Consider the following 24,289-nt stretch of genomic DNA (forward strand, 5'->3'; position numbering starts at 1 on the left):
AAAAACCCCGGGAAGGAGATCAGCAGTTTCTCAAACCAGAAACACTCATCTGGCTCAAGCCAACGCCCATGCTACAGTGAAAGAAAGTCACTGTGAGATCACAATTTTTCCCATTCTGATGTTTGAGCATTGTGAAGAAGCTCTTGATTTGTATCTGCATGATTTTATGCATCGTGCTGCTGTCGAGGGATCGGCTGATTAGAGAACTGCATCAAACAGCTGGATGGGGGTTCCTAATAAAGTGGCCAGTGAGTGTCTTCTGACCCGCCCACTGGAGAACTTTCTCTCTTGCGTTTGTGTTCCTCTGTTGAAAAATGTTCTCGAGTTCCTCTGGTGGAGCTTTGAGACTCCACCACTCCTCAGCTCCAGACTGTTTTCTTTTCTGTTCCAATGGCTCTCCGGAACGTTCTTCTTTATCTCAGTCGTAAATCCCTGCGCAATTACACGAGCGCGCGGGTTTTGCTGCAGTCTCGCGCGCTGCACAGCTCCACAGTTCCGGAGGAAAACGCACGAGCCGCCACCGACGGCGAGGTGAAGCACGTGGCTCCGGTAAAGAACCTCCGGGAAATGCCGGGTCCCGGCATCATCGGGAACCTCATCGAGTTCTTCTACAGAGACGGCTTCAGCCGCATCCACCAGATTCAGGTTCATACTCATCCAATATCTATCTATCTATCTATCTATCTATCTATCTATCTATCTATCTATCTATCATACACTGAACGTTCCATTCCATTACAAATGCATACCACAGATACAACCAGGTGCAAAAGTTTGCATCCCCAATGGCTCAGAAAAAAAACAAAAATCAACATTACACTCTTAAAACGAATGTGTTGGAAATCAACACATCTTTTGTGCAAGTTTAATTTCAACAAGAGTTGTGTTATATTTCAGAAATGTTTAACACCAAAATTGCACAAATAACAAATAATGTGTTAAAATGAACAAAAGTTCTGTTGTCCCAATCTGGACATAGAGATGTGTTAAAAAACAACGCAAGTTGTGTTATTTTCAACACGTGTTTTAAGAGTGTAATATAATTTTCCTATCACCCCTAGATTTGAACAAGCCAGTGTATGATGCTCTATTACAGATATATTAAGAAACACACACACTATATTGTTGTGCAATGATTATTAATTATTATATAATTAGTACTGGGCGGCACGGTGGTGTAGTGGTTAGCGCTGTCGCCTCACAGCAAGAAGGTCCTGGGTTCGAGCCCCGGGGCCGGCGAGGCCCTTTCTGTGTGGAGTTTGCATGTTCTCCCCATGTCCGCGTGGGTTTCCTCCGGGTGCTCCGGTTTCCCCCACGGTCCAAAGACATGCAGGTTAGGTTAACTGGTGACTCTAAATTGACCGTAGGTGTGAGTGTGAATGGTTGTCTGTGTCTATGTGTCAGCCCTGTGATGACCTGGCGACTTGTCCAGGGTGTACCCCGCCTTTCGCCCGTAGCCAGCTGGGATAGGATCCAGCTTGCCTGCGACCCTGTAGAACAGGATAAAGCGGCTAGAGATAATGAGATGAGATGAGATAATTAGTATTCAATAATATTCTGGCTAAGCCTTTTGGCTTTAAATAATTTTCAATTTATCAATAAAATTTTCCTCAGAAGTTGCTTGTAGTTACTGAGGTTTGGATTAACATCTCATTCATCTCATCTCATTATCTCTAGCCGCTTTATCCTTCCACAGGGTCGCAGGCAAGCTGGAGCCTATCCCAGCTGACTACGGGCGAAAGGCGGGGTACACCCTGGACAAGTCGCCAGGTCATCACAGGGCTGACACATAGACACAGACAACCATTCACACTCACATTCACACCTACGGTCAATTTAGAGTCACCAGTTAACCTAACCTGCATGTCTTTGGACTGTGGGGGAAACCGGAGCACCCGGAGGAAACCCACGCGGACACGGGGAGAACATGTAAACTCCACACAGAAAGGCCCTCGCCGGCCCCGGGGCCGGGGCTCGAACCCAGGACCTTCTTGCTGTGAGGCGACAGCGCTAACCACTACACCACCGTGCCGCCGTTTGGATTAACAATTAAACATATTCAATTCAAGTGATCACTCCACCTGGGAAAGTCGTTGCTTGTAGAAAAAAAAAAAAGTTCCTGAGTTGTAAGATGGTGCTCAAATGTTCTTCCCTTGGAATGACAATATATTTGACTGGACTTGAAAACTGCACAGAACCTTATTTTCCTCATCTACATCATGCATTAGTTTGAGTTTTGGTTAAGTTTTTTTTTTTTTTTAACTTTGAACAGTGTAACTACAGGAGCGTATTGCTGCCATACCAGAAAAAAAAATCACATAATAATGTGAAAATATATTGTTATTGTTATAACAATATATTTTTCATGTTATAATGTGATAACTTTAAACTCATGTTTGAATCTTTGATATGAATGAGGTGTGTGGAGTGTAGGATATAATGAGGAAAGTACTGGTCGTACACCCGCTGGCCTAATTCTTCGGTCAGAAAGAACGCAGCTGTTCTAGAGGTTGTATCTTGCCATTTATTAATTGTCTCTGTGCATATATACATCTGTGTTAAAGGTTCTGAAGTTGTGTTGTGTTGTGTTGTGACAAAAGTTGTGGTTTATTTACGCACAACAGCACCGAGAGACCCTCAAACGAGACATGAGACTCCTAGAATGCGACGGCATGAAAGAGAAACGTCGGTGCCTGTTTATATAACGCAGCTCCTTAAAGGGGCAGTGCCGCATTTTCTTAAAGGCAAAGTATTTTACATAGAACAACAGGAATTTAGGGGCGGCACGGTGGTGTAGTGGTTAGCGCTGTCGCCTCACAGCAAGAAGGTCTGGGTTCGAGCCCTGTGGCCGGCGAGGGCCTTCCTGTGCGGAGTTTGCATGTTCTCCCCGTGTCCGCGTGGGTTTCCTCCGGGTGCTCCGGTTTCCCCCACAGTCCAAAGACATGCAGGTTAGGTTAACTGGTGACTCTAAATTGACCGTAGGTGTGAATGTGAGTGTGAATGGTTGTCTGTGTCTATGTGTCAGCCCTGTGATGACCTGGCGACTTGTCCAGGGTGTACCCCGCCTTTCGCCCGTAGTCAGCTGGGATAGGCTCCAGCTTGCCTGCGACCCTGTAGGACAGGATAAAGCGGCTAGAGATAATGAGATGAGATGAGATGACAACAGGAATTTACACAGAAGAAGGCAGGGAATTTTGTACAGCCACCCCCAAATTTACTTAGTAAATTTGTAAACAACATAAATTAACTGCCCATCAGTTATTACACTAATCAGCTACATCACTGGGCATTTCAGGTAACTCAATTAGCTTGGCCACAGGTCGTAGGTAGGTGCTACCTTTAATGTCCACTGCAGCAGTCTGGACTTTACAGTCATCACTAATAATGACCTTACTGACCCGTCCTACTGGCCACATAGCTCTTGGCAGCTGACTGTCCATTACCAGGACAACCTGTCCAACCTTTAGGTCTTCTGATGAACCCTTCCACTTTGTCGCAGTTGAAGGTTGGGAAGGTATCTCCGGATGAACTGGTTCCAGAAGTGGTCGGCGATGACCTGGCTGTGTCGGTAGAGTCGTCGTCCCAGCAGAGCTTCAGGCCCGTACAAGGCCTGTGGCAGGGAGGCATCCCGCCGCCCCATAAGGAGTAGGTTTGGCGTGATTGGGTCCGGGTCCGCCACGTCTGATGACACATGGCCCAGAGGTTTTGAATTAAGAATCCCTTCCACCTCCACGGTGGCAAGGACCTCCTCTGGAACAATTTGGTCGCGTAGCACAACCTGGAGAGAAGCCTTGACAGACTTGATCTCTCTTTCCCACGCTCCTCCGAAATGAGGTGGATTGTATCTGAAGGAGATGCTTTGTCCGGCGAGCTGCTCCCTCAGGGAAGGTTCAAGTTGAGCAAAGGCTTCCTTGAGTTCTCTGTCTCCCCCTCGGAAGTTAGTGCCCTGGTAACAAAGAATCTCAAATGGCTTTCCCCGTCTTGCTACAAACCTCCGTAGGGCAAGGAGGAAAGAGTCACTGTCCATATGGCAAAGGAGGTCTAAGTGGACACACCTTGTAGTCAGGCACTTAAATATGATGCCCCACCTTTTCTCCTGTCTTCTGCCTAGTTTGACTGCATAGGGGCCAAAACAGTCAACCCCCGTGGACCAGAAAGGAGGCTTATTCAAACGAAGTCGTGCAGAGGGTAAATCGGCCATTTGGGGAATCCCCGGTTTCTTGCGCCACTTGCAACACTCTGTACACTGCCTCTGATGCTTACGGATGGCTTGACGTCCACGCAGTATCCAATACGATCTTCGGACCTCTGCATAGACTCTTTCTGGTCCAGGATGAAGGAGACGATTGTCATAGTCTCTAATCAGTAGGCGTGTGACCATGTGATCAGGTGATAGTACAATAGGATGAAGAGTGTCGTCCTCTAGATCCTCAGCCTTGCGAAGCCTCCCACCAACTCTTATCAGTCCAAGTTGGTCGAGCATTGGTGAGAGTGAGCTCAGTCGGCTATTGGTTGGTATGGCCTTTCCAGCTTTGAGAGCTGTCACCTCCTTTGGGAAGCTCTCTAACTGTGTTCTCTGTAGGAGAGCCAGTTCGGCTGCAATGCGTTCAGTGGCGCTTGGGGGTGTGGAAGCTGCCCTGTGAACAGCCTGATGCGTGGTAAGTAGGAGGTCCTCCCAGGTCTCCAGCTTGTGTATTTCTCCATTGTAGATGGTAGCCTGCTCAGGGTTGTGCGACAGCCGTCTCTCAGCCCTTCGTAGGAGAGGCATCACAGCAGAGGATGACGCTTGGAGTAAGGTATGGTCCTCTTTCCACAGGAAAGGTGTCGCGTATCTCTCCACACCATCTACATTGATCCGTACCGTGTCACTTTCCAACAGAGCAAGTGCGAAGCTGTCCTGCTTTGAGCATGTGATCTCTTTCTCATTGCGATGAGGCAGAGTGTCGAGTTGCCATAATTTCTCCACATTGTGTCATAGCTCTTGAGCGGGTGACAGGAAGGAGGTGTATAGGCATGAACTCTGATGACAGGGCTGTTGCAGGAACGTCACAGGCCATTGGATGGCCCATCCCAGCTTTGTGCATACAGCAACAGGAGAGCCAGGTGAGCCCATGCGGACTGGACATATGGCAGTGATCAAATGTGCATTGTCTGACCCAATGAGGATCATCGGCTTAGCTTTGTGGAAAGGCTCGACTGGAACATCCCTCAGGTAGTGGTATTTCCTCTTCAGGACATCAGCTGGGCAGGACTGTTCAGCAAGGTTCAGCTCTGAAGCAGTGAATACATTCTTGAGCTTGTGTCTGATGCCCAAGTTCGACCTGGTTGATACCTCAAGTGTCACTGAGGCTCCTTTCAGGTGCACTATGTCTTGCCGGACAGTTCTCAAAGTTAGGAACTCACACTCCCTCTTCAGGCCAAGCTTGTCAACTGCAGTAGAAAGTATGATCATCCTTTCAGACCCATCATCAAGCAGGGCATGGGTATCCAGGATCTTGTTCCCATTGCGCAAGCGAACAGGGACAACTTTGAGCATCACTCAGCGTGAGTGACTTGCTTGATCCATGTAAACAACTGTGGATACAGTGCTGACAGTAAGGACACCGGGCTGTTGCGTAGATGCGACCTCATGCAAAGTCAATAGGTGCTGCTCTCCACAGGAAACGCAAGGCTTCTTCAGAGTGCACTTGTCGGGTTTATGCCCTCTACCACACCTCCAGCAGCGGTTCTGTTCCTTTATCCAATCTGACTTCTGAGATGTATTCATGCTGGTGAATTCTGAACATCCACTCAGGTAGTGCTCGTTGGACTTGCAATATGGGCAAAAGGGCTTGAATCGCTCACGCTTGTGTTTTGGCGATGTGGAAGGTGCAGTTGCCTTCAGTGTAGCAGCAGTGTTTAGCAACACAGTGGATGACTTCACTTTTGTCTGTTTGGAGGACTTGGTATCTCGACGTGCAGGCTCTCCCTGAATGCCTTCAGCGGCTCGTCAAGAGATTTGTAGGGTTTGAGACTTAATTTCCAGCCAGGACACCAGGTCAATCAAAGTGTAAATCATAGCAGACCCACTGGCGATGATGCCTCGCTTCAAGCAGTGTTCTACAAAGGAATCTCTGTAGCTCATAGGAAGTTTGCTAAGCAGGATGTCAACATGCGAACCACACTGCAGCTCGTACCTGGCTGGCCCACTTGTCGACTGTAGCATTCCCACTAGTGAGCTAACTGCTGTGCTGAAATCTTCAAGTGCTTGGGCATCACCCATCCGGACAGCTGGAGCTTGCTGGAGGGCCTTCAGCTCACTCTGTATGAGGGATCGTGGCTGGCCGTACCGTTGCTCCAGAGCCTGCATCGCAGCGCTGTAGGGCTGTGGACTGTTAAGATGCCTCTTAGCTATCTGATAAGCTGCAGGAAGTTTCACAAGGTCAAGGAGAACTTGAAACTTATAATCCTCTGTCAGATGTTGGTGAGGCCCTAAGACTGTGTCCAGACCTTTTTTCAGGAGAATAAAGTCACTCTCTTTGCCTGATGAGAATGCAACCAATTTAGGCTTCGGTATCCCATAGGATGAAGCGATGGCCATCTCCATCAAGTTAGGTGCTCCTGTATCGGCTGCAGGGTAGGCCACAGGTTGAGGCACATGGTATGGGTACCAAGGATAATGCCCAGGTTGTGGTAGTGGTATCCCATAAGGTGGATACCAAGGCCCAGCTGGTAGCTGCACTGGCAGATAAGGTTGAATGGGCAGAGGCTGCATTGGCACTGGCTGCCCTGGAGGAGGCTGTGCAGGTGCTGGCTGGCCTAGCAGAGGTAGCGCGGGCGCTGGCTGGCCTGGCAGAGGTGACGCGGGCGCTGGCTGGCCTGGCAGAGGTGATGCGGGCGCTGGCTGGCCTGGCAGAGGTGACGCGGGCGCTGGCTGGCCTGGAGGAGGCTGTGCAGGTATTGGCACTGGCTGGCCTAGCAGAGGTAGTGCGGGTGCAGGCGCTGGCTGGGGCGCCAGAGATGCCGTGGGGTAGTGCCCTATGGATGCCCTCTCTGGTGAACCATAAGATGCTGGTGTAGAAGTGCCATCTGATGGAACACTCGCTGCATGCTTGGTCAGGCCTACCATTGTCACCAGAGGCCTATGATGTTCTGTCATATCTAACCAGGATCCTACTCTGGAAGCTGCTCCTTGAAGCACTGATGAAGTGGATTGAATGAGTGGCTGAGACAAGAATGGATTCAACTCTTGCACATAAGTGTGACTAGGGGATTTGGTCCATAATGTTTGGGGAGCTAACATGTAATCTGAGGGAGGCCTGTCTCCAGTGTGGGTAGTAGTGACAGGTGCATGGCCAAATGAATGTGGCAAACTGCTACTATACTGCTGATAAGGGGAGGTTGATCTTGGATGCTCATGAGAAAAGCCCATTATACTTAATGGATAAGAGGCACGCTTTGCATTCTCCATTTCCACAGTAAGCTGTTCCATTTCAGTGCTTAAACTTCTCCATCTCTCCTCTAGTCGATCTAATGCAGAGGCTCTAGCAGCGGTAGCTCCCTCAGATGGGAAAGAAATGTTGCTCTGACTTTCATGTGTTGCATGCCCTGTTGATCGCATGTGTGGTCTGAAGGGGGATGACTGGCGAGGGTGGCTGAGCACATAGTCCTCTAGGTAAGCTGGAGGTTGTCTTCTCCGACTGGGGCTAGGATCAGGCTGATGTGCTTCACCCTGGACATCTCTAGAAGCAGCCATGACGCAGCTGGTGTACAATCCGGCTCGAAGGACCAACTTTGTAGGATATAATGAGGAAAGTACTGGTCGTACACCCGCTGGCCTAATTCTTCGGTCAGAAAGAACGCAGCTGTTCTAGAGGTTGTATCTTGCCATTTATTAATTGTCTCTGTGCATATATACATCTGTGTTAAAGGTTCTGAAGTTGTGTTGTGTTGTGACAAAAGTTGTGGTTTATTTACGCACAACAGCACCGAGAGACCTTCAAACGAGACATGAGACTCCTAGAATGCGACGGCATGAAAGAGAAACGTCGGTGCCTGTTTATATAACGCAGCTCCTTAAAGGGGCAGTGCCGCATTTTCTTAAAGGCAAAGTATTTTACATAGAACAACAGGAATTTACACAGAAGAAGGCAGGGAATTTTGTACATGGAGAATAAGCTGGGTAATATGGAGAATAAACTGGGTAATATGGAGAATAAACTGGGTAATATGGTGAATAAACTGGGAAATATGGTGAATAAACTGGGAAATATGGTGAATAAACTGGGTAATATGGTGAATAAACTGGGTAATATAGAAAATAAACTGGGTAATATGGTGAATAAACTGGGTAATATGGTGAATAAACTGGGTAATATAGAAAATAAACTGGGTAATATAGAGAATAAATTGGGTAATATGGTGAATAAACTGGGTAATATAGAAAATAAACCGGGTAATATGGTGAATAAACTGGGTAATATGGTGAATAAACTGGGTAATATGGAGAATAAACTGGGTAGTATGGTGAATAAACTGGATAATATGGAGAATAAACTGAGTAATATGGTGAGTAAACTGGGTAATATGGTGACTAAACCGGGTAATATGGAGAATAATCCAGGTAATATGGAGAATAAACCGGGTAATATGGAGAATAAACTGGGTAATATGGTGAATAAGCCAGGTAATATGGAGAATAAACTGGGTAATATGGTGATTAAACTGGGTAATATGGAGAATAAACTGGGCAATATGGTGAATAAACTGGGTAATATGGAGAATAAACTGGGTAATATGGTGAATAAACTGGGTAATATGATGAATAAACCGGGTAGTATGGTGAATAAACTGGGTAATATAGAAAACAAACTGGATAATATGGAGAATAAGCTGGGTAATATGGAGAAAAAGCTGGGTAATATAGAAAATAAACTGGGTAATATGGTGAATAAGCTGGGTAATATGAAGAATAAACTGGGTAATATGGAAAATAAACTGGGTAATATGGTGAATAAACTGGGTAATATGGTGAATAAACTGGGTAATATGGAGAATAAACTGGGTAGTATGGTGAATAAACTGGATAATATGGAGAATAAACTGAGTAATATGGTGAGTAAACTGGGTAATATGGTGACTAAACCGGGTAATATGGAGAATAATCCAAGTAATATGGAGAATAAACCGGGTAATATGGAGAATAAACCGGGTAATATGGTGAATAAGCCAGGTAATATGGAGAATAAACTGGGTAATATGGTGAATAAACTGGGTAATATGGAGAATAAACTGGGCAATATGGTGAATAAACTGAGTAATATGGAGAATAAACTGGGTAATATGGTGAATAAACTGGGTAATATGATGAATAAACCGGGTAGTATGGTGAATAAACTGGGTAATATAGAAAACAAACTGGGTAATATGGAGAATAAGCTGGGTAATATGGAGAAAAAGCTGGGTAATATAGAAAATAAACTGGGTAATATGGTGAATAAGCTGGGTAGTATGAAGAATAAACTGGGTAATATGGAAAATAAACTGGGTAATATGGCGAATAAACTGGATAATATGGTGAATAAACTGGATAATATGGTGAATAAACTGGATAATAGAGAATAAGCTGGGTAATATGGCGAATAAACTGGATAATATGGAGAATAAACTGGGTAATATGGCGAATAAACTGGATAATATGGAGAATAAGCTGGGTAATATGGAGAATAAACTGGGTAATATGGTGAATAAACTGGGTAATATGGCGAATAAACTGGTTAATATGGTGAATAAACTGGGTAATATGGAGAACAAACTGGGTAATATGGTGAATAAACTAGGTAATATGGAGAATAAACTGGATAATAGAGAATAAGCTGGGTAATATGGGTAATAACTGGGTAATATGGAGAACAAACTGGGTAATATGGTGAATAAACTGGGTAATATGGAGAATAAACTGGGAAATATGGTGAATAAACTGGGTAATATGGAGAATAAACTGGGTAATATGGTGAATAAACTGGGTAATATAGAAAATAAACCGGGTAATAGGGTGAATAAACTGGGTAATATGGTGAATAAACTGGGTAATATGGAGAATAAACTGGGAAATATGGTGAATAAACTGGGTAATATAGAGAATAAACTGGGTAATATAGAAAATAAACCGGGTAATATGGTGAATAAACTGGGTAATATGGAGAATAAACTGGGTAATATGGAGAATAAACTGGGTAGTATGGTGAATAAACTGGATAATATGGAGAATAAACTGAGTAATATGGTGAGTAAACTGGGTAATATGGTGACTAAACCGGGTAATATGGAGAATAATCCAGGTAATATGGAGAATAAACCGGGTAATATGGAGAATAATCCAGGTAATATGGAGAATAAACCGGGTAATATGGTGAATAAGCCAGGTAATATGGAGAATAAACTGGGTAATATGATGAAGAAACCGGGTAGTATGGTGAATAAACTGGGTAATATAGAAAACAAACTGGGTAATATGGAGAATAAGCTGGGTAATATGGAGAAAAAGCTGGGTAATATAGAAAATAAACTGGGTAATATGGTGAATAAGCTGGGTAATATGAAGAATAAACTGGGTAATATGGAAAATAAACTGGGTAATATGGCGAATAAACTGGATAATATGGAGAATAAGCTGGGTAATATGGAGAATAAACTGGGTAATATGGCGAATAAACTGGGTAATATGGCGAATAAACTGGATAATAGAGAATAAGCTGGGTAATATGGATAATAAACTGGTTAATATGGTGAATAAACTGGGTAATATGGAGAACAAACTGGGTAATATGGTGAATAAACTAGGTAATATGGAGAATAAACTGGGTAATATGGAGAATAAACTGGATAATAGAGAATAAGCTGGGTAATATGGATAATAACTGGGTAATATGGAGAACAAACTGGGTAATATGGTGAATAAACTGGGTAATATGGAGAATAAACTGGGAAATATGGTGAATAAACTGGGTAATATGGAGAATAAACTGGGTAATATGGAGAATAAACTGGGAAATATGGTGAATAAACTGGGTAATATGGAGAATAAACTGGGAAATATGGTGAATAAACAGGGTAATATGGTGAATAAACTGGGTAATATGGAGAATAAACTGGATAATAGAGAATAAGCTGGGTAATATGGATAATAACTGGGTAATATGGAGAACAAACTGGGTAATATGGTGAATAAACTGGGTAATATGGTGAATACACTGGGTAATATGGAGAATAAACTGGGTAATATGTAGAGTAAACTGGGAAATATGGTGAATAAACTGGGTAATATGGAGAATAAACTGGGAAATATGGTGAATAAACTGGGTAATATGGAGAATAAACTGGGTAATATGGAGAATAAACTGGGAAATATGGTGAATAAACTGGGTAATATGGAGAATAAAGTGGGAAATATGGTGAATAAACAGGGTAATATGGTGAATAAACTGGGTAATATGGAGAATAAACTGGATAATAGAGAATAAGCTGGGTAATATGGATAATAACTGGGTAATATGGAGAACAAACTGGGTAATATGGTGAATAAACTGGGTAATATGGTGAATACACTGGGTAATATGGAGAATAAACTGGGTAATATGTAGAGTAAACTGGGAAATATGGTGAATAAACTGGGTAATATGGAGAATAAACTGGGAAATATGGTGAATAAACTGGGTAATATGGCTCATTTACATGATTTAATCAAGTTCTATTTCATGCTTGGGTTGAACTGTGGTAATGTTGGAAATATATTCACAGATTCAAACTTTCTGGATCAATAACTCTTAAGCAAAATGTTGTTAAAACAAAATAGACACCTCTTTCCTACTATACCAAGGAAGACAACAAGCTACAACCTCATTTTAATCAAAACGAGTCTCACTCTCTGGTCTTGTTGTTATATATACAGCTAAAATTGCATCACATGCACCAAGGTATTGATTTGTATCTGAGATGCCTAAGTGGACAAGAGCCATGTAAATGAGATTATGATGATGATGTTTTGCATTTGCTGTTGTGTTTAATATCATGTAGTGTCTGTGATTTAGTTCAGTAACTCATGAGCTTCTCTTTCTGTTCCCTGTTCTCTCAGTTGGAGCACAGTCAGAAATACGGGAAGATTTTTAAATCACGTTTTGGGCCGCAGCTGGTCGTGTCGATAGCAGACCGAGACTTGGTGGCACAAGTGCTCAGGGCTGAAGGTGTAGCCCCTCAGAGAGCCAACATGGAGTCGTGGAAAGAGTACAGAGACATGAGGGGACACGCCACTGGCCTCATTTCTGCGTAAAGCCTCATTTAATTTACATTTATGTGTTTGTGATAGTTAACATTGTTTATCTTATTGCCATTTTGGAATGTGTGGAGAAATATTTTTTCAAATGTTTGTCATGATAAGAGGGCGATAATAAAGACAAGGAATTTTTCACAAGGAATGTTTCTTGTCTGTCAAAAAACCCATTCAAATGCCTTGCTGGTATGTAGTGTGTGTTTGTATTTGGAGATTGATATTAGATGAAATATATGTGCTTTTTGCTATTTATATTTACAAGCAGTTATGATGGCATTGTTTCAGAGAGAATGGAGGCGTAAAATTAACTATATATATTCCCCAGATATGTGTCAAAGAATAGGAATAAAACAACAAGACAGAAGTCCCATGTCTGGTTATTTTTACTGACCAAAGATTCTGGTCTTCTTGTTATCTGTTGGTGCACAAGAATTCACAGGTCAAAGTTCAGATAGTTAAAATTTGTGTTAGGTGAAAGCTCCTAGAAACAAATGTGTCCTGTGTCCTTTCCCCTTCTGTGAATTAGCTTTTCCGCATCGTGATTTTTATCTGAATTTGTTCCAACCACTGCTTTAGCTGGAATTGTTTTAATGTAGTTCTTGTATTACCGTAGAAAGGGTGAAAAAAAATTTGTCTTTGCACATACTGAAAATTCCAGCCATAAGTTCAACTCTGGAGAACTTTTTTAATGGATGACAGATCGTCATTGATATGCATCAGGTGTGAGCGGTCTGCCAAAACATTAAAATAGACAGTAGTAGTGTTTTTTTCTGGATTCCAAGTCCTTCCAAAGGCTGGTGAACAGTTAAAAGATGTGTCACTTTGTTCACTTCAGTGAGGCTGATGAGTGGCTGAAGATGCGCAGTGTGCTGCGACAGCTCATCTTGCGTCCACGTGACGTTGCGATATTCTCAGACGATGTTAATGAAGTGGTGGCAGACCTGGTGGTAAAAGTGTACAAACTGCGCAGACAGCAGCCTGATGGACTTACAGTCCTCAACATCAACGACTTGTTCTTCAAATTTGCTATGGAAGGTGAGTGTGTCAATGTTTCAGGTAAGTTTCACACATTCTCTCTGGCTTGGTAATATTTATACCCAATAAATATTCTGGCTCTGTTGGCGTTCCATATTGGTTTTCGTGCAAGTGAGTTTATTTTGTGATCAAATCTGAATCGTAGGTGTGGCGACCATCTTGTACGAGACCCGTCTGGGCTGCTTGGAAGACGAGATTCCTAAGATGAGCCAAGAATACATCAAGGCCCTCAAGCTCATGTTTAGCTCCTTCAAGACCTCCATGTATGCCGGCGCCATCCCCAAATGGCTGCGACCCATCATTCCCAAACCGTGGGAGGAGTTCTGTTGCTCTTGGGATGGCCTCTTCAAATTCAGTAAGCATTGCTGGAGTATTCTGAGTGTGGCTTGGCAACTGTGTACTAAATGGATTTGTGTGTGTGTGTGTGTGTGTTTCAGGCCAGATTCACATTGACAGGAAGCTGGAAGAGATCAAGCAGAAGGTGGGGAGGGGAGAAGAGGTGAAAGGAGGTCTGCTTACTCACATGCTGGTCACCAAGGAGATGAATCTGGAAGAGATCTATGCCAACATGACTGAAATGCTCTTGGCTGGTGTGGACACAGTAAGAATATTCAACAATGGCTTATTATTTTCCTGTTGCAGCATGTCCTGAAGTAGTTAGTATGACATGATAATATTACATTCACAGTATTTAGCAGATGCTCTTATCCAGAGCGACATACAACATACCCAGAGCAGCCTGGGGAGCAGTTGGGGGTTTGGTGCCTTGCTCAAGGGCATTTCAGCCATTTTTGCTGGTCCAGGGAATCGAACCAGTGACCTTTTGGTCCCAAAGCTGCTTCTCTAGCTATTAGGCCATGATCATTTTTATTAATTAAAGAATGTCATATGGGGCGGCACGGTGGTGTAGTGGTTAGCGCTGTCGCCTCACAGCAAGAAGGTCCTGGGTTCGAGCCCCGGGGCTGGCGAGGGCCTTTCTGTGTGGAGTTTGCATGTTCTCCCCGTGTCCGCGTGGGTTTCCTCCGGGTGCTCCGGTTTCCCCCACAGTCCAAAGACATGCAGGTTAGGTTAACCGGTGACTCTAAATTGACCGTAGGTGTGAATGGTTGTCTGTGTCTATGTGTCAGCCCTGTGATGACCTGGCGACTTGTCCAGGGTGTACCCCGCCTTTCGCCCGTAGTCAGCTGGGATAGGCTCCAGCTTGCCTGCGACCCTGTAGAAGGATAAAGCGGCTAGAGATAATGAGATGAGATGAGAATGTCATATTTTAAAAAAAAAAGTTACATTTAATGTTGAGTTATTCCCCATTTATCACTTATAAGACCTGTAAACATTTTTTCTCCTCTCTCTATCTCAATAACACAAAATGCAGCTTGCCAAGTCCTCTGTCCTGATGATTTTCTCATAATAAATTGTTTTAATATAATGTAATGTCTGTGAAACACTCTACATCTATGAATATGCACAAATATGCAACCTGGAAGTGCCCCATGTCTTCCCTGCTGTCTTCCCACATAGCTAGCTGGCTAGCTAACTGAGAGAAAACTAGCTTAAATTTTTTCAGGAAGACACCAGGGATCTCGGTATCTGAGTTATGATTTCCATCGTCATATTCTGAGTAATCTGAGTAGTCAGGCCTGTCAAAATACACCATTTACAACAACCGAGATTTGTTTAATCACAGACTTAGCTACCTTAGCTAGCTGGTTGGCTAACTGATAACAAACTAAGTTGAATGTCAAAAGTGGGATTCCAATCTCTGAGTCTCAAATTAGATGACCATATTCTCAAAAATGTATTGACATAAAATTCACAAAGTCTGTCATAATATCTGAAAACTTTTCTGTTCATTACAAGTTACGTCACTAGGCATCTAGCTAAACTAGCTAGCCTGCTAGTTTAGCACATAGATTGTATGACTAAAACTTTCTGGGTGCCACGTTGTCACCCTCAGATAAGTTGTTTTTCAGATGTATTTGGTCCAGAGCCTTTCATATCACTCAGAATTATTTTTTAAAATCAAAATGTGGATAAAGTTTCTCTGATTAAAGCAAGCTCTGATAATAGCTTCCTAAACCTGGGATATGCAAAGAAAACAATGTCACTGTACTTGTATGTTTTCTTGGCTGCTTTCACACTTTTTTTTTCAGACAAAATGTGTACTGTGGCATGTTTTGTGCCAACAGGAAGGCCATTAAAACTCTCTTATCAATCCTAGCTAGTATCAGCTAATCACACCACCCTGTTATTGATTTGTTCCCTATAACAGCACATCCTGAAGCGTTTAATCCTTTACCTGAATGTGAAATTTCATGTCCTCAACTAAAGGCAATTTCTTGGCACTGCACTATGAAGTACAACACTGAATCCACGAATGCAACGCATATTTCATGGACATATTGTAAAAATCTAAATGCACAGTTCACGCCTCACCTCTTGTCCATCCTTAATGCGTCGTTTCAGGAATTTAATAAGAAGGAAATTGCAGCCTTCCATCTTAAGGATTTATTCAAACTCAGCGGGGACCATCATCAGATTCTTCATACATTACCAGCTGTCCGAATAATGTTTCCACGCTGATTTTGTTCTGTATTTATTTTTTATGAGAGACAGGAACAATACCGTGACTTTTTAGTTCTCTGTTGCCTCTTTTCCACCAAATCAGTAACAGGGCTGGTTCGGGGCCAGTGCTGGTGCTGGTTCACAACTCGTTCAACTTGCGAGCCAGCTGAGAACCAGTTTGCTTTTCCATCGCTCGCGGTGTTAAGGGAAGCCATGTCATTACGTGGCTGTATACGTCAGTTACGTCGTTGTATACGTCATTACGTCACTGTATACGTCAGTTACGTCGCTACGTTTGCATAAACCTTGGCGCGAATATCGAAGCAAAAACAACACGGAAGAAGCAGCAGCAACAGCAGCAACAACAATAATAATAATGGATGACTAAGCGTTTGTACAGCTGCGGCTTCTTGTCACTTAAAAATGGCGATCTTTCGCAGTCTTGTTATTGTTGTTGGTCTTAACAACTCCACCCCCCCGCTGACGTAAGCGGTTCTTTCCTCTGGCCCAGCAGAGAGTTGGTGCTAGCCTGGAACTGTTTTTTTCTGGCCCCAGAGCCAGTTCTTTGTCAGTGGAAACAGAAAACCCGGTTCCAAACTAAGCACTGGCCCCGAACCAGCCCTGGAACTGCTTTGGTGGAAAAGGGGCATGTGTGTTCGTGTAAGTCAGCACAATTGTCTTTTATTTAAAGTCATAGTTGCTGGGAACACAAGAATAAATTTATTGTAGACAACAAACCCATACTATACTATATTATATTATTCTATTCACATTCACTGGATAGGAGCAATCACGCACTTTGATTGATTACGCTACTACTAGGATATCAGCTCATATATCGTGAGTAGAGAAAAACAAAATGGCGGAGCGTTTTGCTGAACCAACCGAGGACAAAATAAAAACTCTACTCGAAAACGAAACCCCCAAAAATACAAAAAAGCAACAAAATATGGAATGAAAGTATTTGATGATAAGAACGTATCTTTATTTTATTTTTCAAGAATTATTATTATAGCATTTTTCCAAATTGCTACTGTCATTTAACCAGTTTGTTTACATTCTAAGCAGAAATGATTTTGTCAGACGTTTTGTATCAAATTTTTATTTATCGAATTTGCAAAAAAAAAAATGCTGTTTCTCAAAATCCAGTGAATGTGGATAGAATAAAACAATTATTTCACTTAATCTCGTCATCCATGGATTATAGCCAACTTGGTGCTACGCGCCTCTTCGGCTATCAGCTCATGTACGACTCGATTTCGTGGAATTTCCTCTGCATCCTTCTGTCTTCGTGAGATGATGGAGTAGCATCCAAAAGCGGATCTAGTTGCATTTCCGCGAGTGGCTCTGTAGTCCAATTCGCGAGTGGCAGTCTCTATTGCACTTGCTGCACTTGAAATTTGATGGCTGCTGCGGCTGACTTTGCTTCTCCTTGCGCTTGGCTCTCTTCTGAGCAAGGGCTGTGTTTCTCACCTCCTCTGTTGTCTGTACGCCCTCTCTCACAGCAAGGCGCCAGGCTGGACGATCTTCTACAAGGCTCTTCCACACTGACATTGCACAGTTTCATGTCCTTCTTGCAGACATCCTTGTAGTGCAGACGTGGGCGTCCAATTGGTCGTGAGCCTTCTGCGAGTTCACCATACAGGAGATCTTTGGGGATGCACCCAGGCTCCATTCGCCTGACATGGCCAAGCCAGCGCAGGTGCCTCTCTCTGAGAATGGGAAACATGCTGTTCATGTTGGCTTGCTCCAGGACCTCAGTATTGAACACTTTGTCCTGCCACCGGATGTGTAGAATGCATTGCAGGCACCTCAGATGGAAGCTGTTGAGTTTTTTCTCCTGGCTCGCGTAGGTGGTCCATGCCTCACTGCTGTAGAGGAGTGTGCTTAGCATGCAGGCCTGGTAGATGGGCAGTTTGGTCTTCTCAGTGAGGCTGGGGTTACTCCAGACTCTCTGGTTCAGTTTCGCCATAACTGCTGCAGCCTTGGCAGTCCTGCTGTTCACTTCTGTCTCAATGGTAAGCGAGCTGGAGATGATGGACCCAAGGTAAGTGAAGTTTTCAACAGCTTCCAGGTTGTACCCATTGATGGTAATAGCTGGAAGATGATCTGTGCCCTGCGCCATGATTTTCTTCTTCTTCAGAGCGATGGTCAGTCCAAACTCCTTGCAGGCATGGGAAAGGTGACTAACAAGCTGTTGCAGGCCGTCTTCTGTGTGCGACGTCAAGGCTGCGTCATCGGCGTAGAGCAACTCGCGGATGAGTACCTCTGTGACTTTAGTCTTGGTGCAGAGGCGGGCGATGTTGAACAGCTTGCCATCAGCCCTGGTGTGGATGAAGACTCCCTCGCTGCAGTCTCTGAAGGCGTACCAGAGGAGCATCGAGAAGAAGATGCCGAAGAATGTTGGCGCAAGGACGCAGCCCTGTTTTACTCCGCTGCTGACTGGGAAGGCCTTGGATGTTGCTCCGTTGAAGCAGACCATGCTGTGCATGTTCTCGTGGAACAAAGTGATGACTGCAAGCAGGTGTGAGGGGCAGCCAATCTTCCACAGTAGCCTGAAGAGTCTGCTTCGGCTGACCAGGTCAAACGCCTTTGTCAGATCTATGAAGGCAATGTTGAGGGGCATCTGCTGCTCGTGACACGTCTCCTGCAGCTGGTGGAGTGAGAAGATCATGTCTACTATTGACCAGCTTGCTCTGAAGCCACAATGGGACTCTGGGTAGACGCAGGAGGCTAGGGTCTACAGGCACGCCAGGGCGACTCGGGTGAACACTTTTCCGACGATGCTGAGGAAGGAGATCCCCCGGTAGTTGCTGCAGTTGCTGCAGTCTCCTTTGTTCTTGTACAAAGTGATGATGCTAGCGTCTCGCATGTCCTGGGGGATATGTCCCTGTTCCCAGCATAGACAGAGGAGCTCATGCAGGGGTTGGAGCAGTGCAGATTTCCTGCTCTTCAGTACTTCTGCAGGGATGCCATCACTCCCAGGAGCCTTCCCTCTAGCAAGACGGTCAATAGCTTTACTGAGCTCTTCCACGGTGGGTGGTGTGTCTAGCTCCTCCATGACCGGCAGGTCTGGAATGACATCGAGGGCGGAGTCAGTGACGATGTTTTGGGTTGCGTACAACTTGGGTTGGTGCTCAACCCATCACTGTAGCTGCTTCCCCTCGTCTGTGATGACTTCATCCAACTTAGACTTGAGGGGGCGGACTTGCTGGAGACTGGGCCAATCGCCTTCTTGATGCCCTCATACATCTCTCTTGTGTCCCCTGTCTTGGCGGCTGTCTGTATACTACTGCAGAGGTTCAGCCAGAAGGTGTTGGTGCAGTGGCGGGCGGTCTGCTGGGATCTTTTCCTGGCAGTCCTGAGGGCTTCTAATATAATGGGGCTAGGCACGGCTTTGTAAGCCAGGAAGGCTTTCCTCTTCGCCTCGGTCATGGGCTCCATCTCCTCCCAATGGGCCTTATACCAATCGGCATTCTTGTGCTCCTTCTTCCCATAGGCAGTGATAACTGAGTTGTACACAGCATTTTGGAGGCAGGACCACTTGAAGTGGATGGTTTCGTCAACGGGCGTCTTTGCGGTGAGGAATTCTTCCAGTTGGCTCACAAACTGCTGGGTCCTCTCCGAGGTACTAGCACAGCAGGTGTTGATGCGTGGACGTCCCTTCTTTTTCGAGTGGTGCATCTTCTTTGGTGTTAAGCGCACCTTACTGGCGACAAGGGAGTGGTCTGTATCACAGTCCGCACTGTGGTAGGTGCAGGTGAGGAGAACACTGGCAAGTTCCGTATGCCTGGTAATGACTAGGTCTAGCTGGTGTCAGTGATGGGAGCGTGGGTGTCTCCAGGACACTTGGTGGATCTCCTTACACTTGAAAAAGGTGTTGGTCACACACAAGCCGTGGAAGCAGCAGAACTCCAACAGTTGCTGGCCGTTCTCGTTGATCCTGCCCCTTCCGTGGGCACTGAGGCAGGTGGGCCAGGCCACTTGATCAGCTCCCACTCTAGCGTTGAAGTCTCCAAGGAGATAAAGGGCTTCAGTGCTAGGGATCCTGGATATCACTTCATCCAGGGTGTTGTAGAACTGGTCTTTTTCCTCAGGAGTCGAGTAGAGGGTTGGGGCGTATACACTGATGAAGTTGGCTGGGCCTGAGGATGTTGACAGCCGATGGGTGAGGATTCTCTCGGTGCCCGCTGAAGGAGTCTCAGTGAGGGCGACAAGCGTGTTCTTCACAGCAAACCCAACACCATGCTGCCGGGGTTCGTCCGAGGACTTCCCTTGCCAGAAGAAGGTGTAGCTTGCTTCCCTGATGGTGCCGCTGTCGGCCAGTCAGGTCTCCTGGAGGCAGGCAATGTCGACTTTTAGCCGGGAGAGTTCTCTGTCAATGACAGCAGTCCTCCTCGCATCGTCGATTTGTTGCAGGTCAGCCTTGAGATCAGGAGACATGGTCCTGATGTTCCAGCTTGCAAAACGAAGAGCTGGAGTCTTCCTTTTTCTACTGTTTGTTTTGCCTGGTGCAGGGTTTATGGCCCACTTTTCGAGATGGTTTCTAATTCCTACGCACCCAGTGGGGCAGGCAGGCCATGGTGGGACAGCACCTAACTGGCTGGGGGCTGCCCAGCTTGAGGCGGGCGGTAGCTGTCCAGTGAGGTACGATGACCTCTCCCACCGTCAGAAGTGGCCCCTAGCGCTCGTTTCCTTCGCCAATCGGATGAGCTTAAAACCGGTAACTGCTCACTTCCTGTGTTGTACCGGCACCTTTCGATGTCACTGGAGTGTCCTCTCCAGTGGAGCTACATAGCCTGGGCAGGGGAAATATGGAGGATCAGCTGTTGCCCGGGCAGCAGACACCCCCCCCCCCCCCCACGCAGCTGGTGGATCCAAGGGAATGACGAAAGTCGATACAGCTTGGCCCCAGTGGCATCGCAGGAGTTGCTGGGATGATGTTATGATGCCACGCCGCCTTAGGGACTCCATCTCCAGATTTCCTGTCAGGGTTTACTCCCTTAGCCTTTCCCATGAGTAGGTATGGCAGCGGAGGTTTGAGATCAGAGTTTTCTTTCTCCTAGATGAGCTACCAACCAAGGTTAACGAGCCCCATCTATCCGAAGCATCGGGCACCAGGGCCCGCCTTTCGTCCTTTCTCCTGTTAGTAGAAACAGGTCCGCCGGGTTTAGAAGCTAAACCGCACATGAAGGCCAGGAGCTGGGCATGGTCATCAGAGGATGTTTGAGGCGCACGCCTATTGGGCACTTTATAGGGAGTGGGAGCTTATCCCCACTACCACCCCGGCTATGACAACCCTTGAACCCAATTTCATGGAATAACTCATCTCATCTCATCTCATTATCTCTAGCCGCTTTATCCTTCTACAGGGTCGCAGGCAAGCTGGAGCCTATCCCAGCTGACTACGGGCGAAAGGTGGGGTACACCCTGGACAAGTCGCCAGGTCATCACAGGGCTGACACATAGACACAGACAACCATTCACACTCACATTCACACCTACGGTCAATTTAGAGTCACCAGTTAACCTAACCTGCATGTCTTTGGACTGTGGGGGAAACCGGAGCACCCGGAGGAAACCCACGCGGACACGGGGAGAACATGCAAACTCCACACAGAAAGGCCCTCGCCGGCCCCGGGGCTCGAACCCAGGACCTTCTTGCTGTGAGGCGACAGCGCTAACCACTACACCACCGTGCCGCCCCTCTTCGTGCATATTTACAAGAGAAAAAACAAATTTATCAAAACAATTCATCTATTTCTTCATGAGCGACATATAGAGATTGATGTCATGGTTTTGGTTCTCCATGCCCTGGATGGAGCTCGTATGAAATATACAAGTGGTGTATTTCCTAGTAAAACACTCGAGTCTATATAATATATCTCATTATATATGCTCATTAACAAGACTCAATTTTTGAGCAGCATGTTGTCCTGTATGTTTGTTTTTCTTGCTTTACCCCCAACTTGTGATCTGACTGGTTGGGAGGTTTAAAAAAAAAAGCATTTACCATCCCTTTGTACTTTTTTGAAAGGGTTTGGAAAGGACAGAAGACATGTTGTAATAAAACATACCTCTCTTCCCTCCAGACGTCTTTCACGTTATCATGGAGTACGTACCTCCTGGCCAAGCATCCCACGGTGCAACAGCAGATCTATGAGGAAGTGACAAGTGTACTTGGTGGGCGAGTCCCGACTGCAGATGATGTTCCTCAGCTGCCACTCATCAGGGGTCTCGTCAAGGAGACACTCAGGTAAAACCATCTCACAAATTACCCCACTAATCCAGTTGGAAAAGTTTTCCGCTCCTAACTTCAAATATGTCATTAAATTTGTTCTATGTGCCGACTGCAGGCTTTATCCTGTTCTTCCTGGAAATGGTCGAATCACTCAGGACGACCTCATCTTGGGAGGTTATTTCATCCCTAAAGGGGTACATCTCAGCTCTGCATGTTTGTGTGTCAGCTGGGGCTGTCATGGGTTACATTTCTTTAAATGACAGGAAATTACTGGCCTCAGAATGACACTATGTTTTTGTATCGCATTTACCGGCCTTAATATTAATGAGGATGAATTATTTTTCCTTTTTTCCCTCCACAGTGATGGATAACAAATGGATTTTACATGTGTGCATCCTTGCGTTTGAATAAAGAAATACAATTTTTTCAAGGATGGATTTAAAAAAAAAGAAATTTTATTTTAGATTAAGATTATTTAGGGGTATTTAAAAATGTTTTTCATCAAGCATGCCATTGTTTAAAATAATTTATTACATTAATGGCATTTACATCGCAGGCACTCTTATCCAAAGCGTCATACGACATACCCAGAGCAGCCCAGGGTTACCTGCCTTACTCAAGGGCACTTCAGCCATTCTTGCCGGTCCAGGGAATTGAACCAGGAACCTGTTGGTCCCAAAGCTGTTGCTTCTCTAACCATTAGGCCATGGTCTCTCCAGTTGTTTGAGTTTTTAATGAACATGTCTTATTTTACTTTATACAGTCATTTTTATGTGCTTTTGAAGGGTGCCAATATTTATGGAATTGACTGTGTTTTACAGAAGTTGCCAGAATTCATGTGATATTCATCAGCCACTCATTTCTCTCTCATTTCAGACTCAGTTGGCTCTTTGTCATTACTCCACTTCCATGGATGAGGAGACTTTTCCCAAAGCGGAAGAGTTCCGTCCCGATCGCTGGCTCCGTAAAGACACTTTGGATCGAGTGGACAATTTTGGCTCCATTCCCTTTGGCTACGGCATCAGGAGCTGCATAGGCAGGAGGATAGCAGAACTGGAGATGTACTTGACTCTCACTCAGGTGTGTGTATACACAGTGGAACAGAACCCATGTGTAACTATGTTCGAGTTTTATAGCCGTGTAACTCATTTCGATTATGTTTATCTTTCTCAAACAGTATCATCTTTAACACTTGCTTTATCACACTGAGTGTAATCTCTTCCAGCTCCTTCAGAAGTTCCGCATCGATGTGTCTCCGCTCACAAGCGACGTCCAAGCCAAAACTCACGGCCTGCTGTGTCCTGCAGCTGCCATTAATGTCAAATTTATCGACCGTGTGTAAACCTCCCAAGTCCTTCCTAACTGTACGTACGTCTCTGAACGTACTGTCTTCAGTAAACCCCTGAGAACTGGAAAACGTGTTGTTAAATCTGCTTTGAAAACAGACGTTTATTTTGAATCTTTGCAATTGTCTGTCTTGTCTATTTCTTTTATTTTTTAACTTGGTTAAAGCCCTTCTCAACTTATTTTCAGAATTAGCTTCTTACTACAGCATTAGTTATACCTTCTGTAGTGACTGCAAAAGAAGAATATAATATACAGTGGGGCAAAAAAGTATTTAGTCAGCCACCAATTGTGCAAGTTCTCCCACTTAAAAAGATGAGAGAGGCCTGTAATTTTCATCATAGGTACACTTCAACTATGAGAGACAGAATGGGGGGGAAAGAATCCAGGAAATCACATTGTAGGATGTTTAAAGAATTTATTTGCAAATTATGGTGGAAAATAAGTATTTGGTCAATAACAAAAGTTCATCTCAATACTTTGTTATATATCCTTTGTTGGCAATGACAGAGGTCAAACGTTTTCTGTAAGTCTTCACAAGGTTTTCACACACTGTTCCTGGTATTTTGGCCCATTCCTCCATGCAGATCTCCTCTAGAGCAGTGATGTTTTGGGGCTGTCACTGGGCAACACGGACTTTCAACTCCCTCCAAAGATTTTCTATGGGGTTGAGATCTGGAGACTGGCTAGGCCACTCCAGGACCTTGAAATGCTTCTTACGAAGCCACTCCTTCGTTGCCCGGGCGGTGTGTTTGGGATCATTGTCATGCTGAAAGACCCAGCCACGTTTCATCTTCAAT

General features: G+C 44.9%; 1 protein-coding gene across 1 annotated transcript; it reads left to right on the forward strand.

Moving 5' to 3' along the window:
• Positions 1-265: 265 nt before the first annotated feature.
• Positions 266-23,608, forward strand: LOC132884288 (cytochrome P450 27C1). Its single transcript, XM_060918117.1, has 9 exons — positions 266-645; positions 12,113-12,303; positions 13,143-13,342; positions 13,488-13,697; positions 13,780-13,943; positions 21,997-22,160; positions 22,261-22,339; positions 23,022-23,225; positions 23,371-23,608. Exons 1-9 carry the CDS (start codon positions 391-393, stop codon positions 23,485-23,487), a joined length of 1,584 nt encoding a protein of 527 aa, XP_060774100.1. The 5' UTR covers positions 266-390; the 3' UTR covers positions 23,488-23,608.
• The last annotated feature ends 681 nt before the right edge of the window (positions 23,609-24,289 follow it).

The sequence above is a fragment of the Neoarius graeffei genome, chromosome 4 (assembly GCF_027579695.1).
Source record: "Neoarius graeffei isolate fNeoGra1 chromosome 4, fNeoGra1.pri, whole genome shotgun sequence".
NCBI lineage: Eukaryota > Metazoa > Chordata > Actinopteri > Siluriformes > Ariidae > Neoarius > Neoarius graeffei.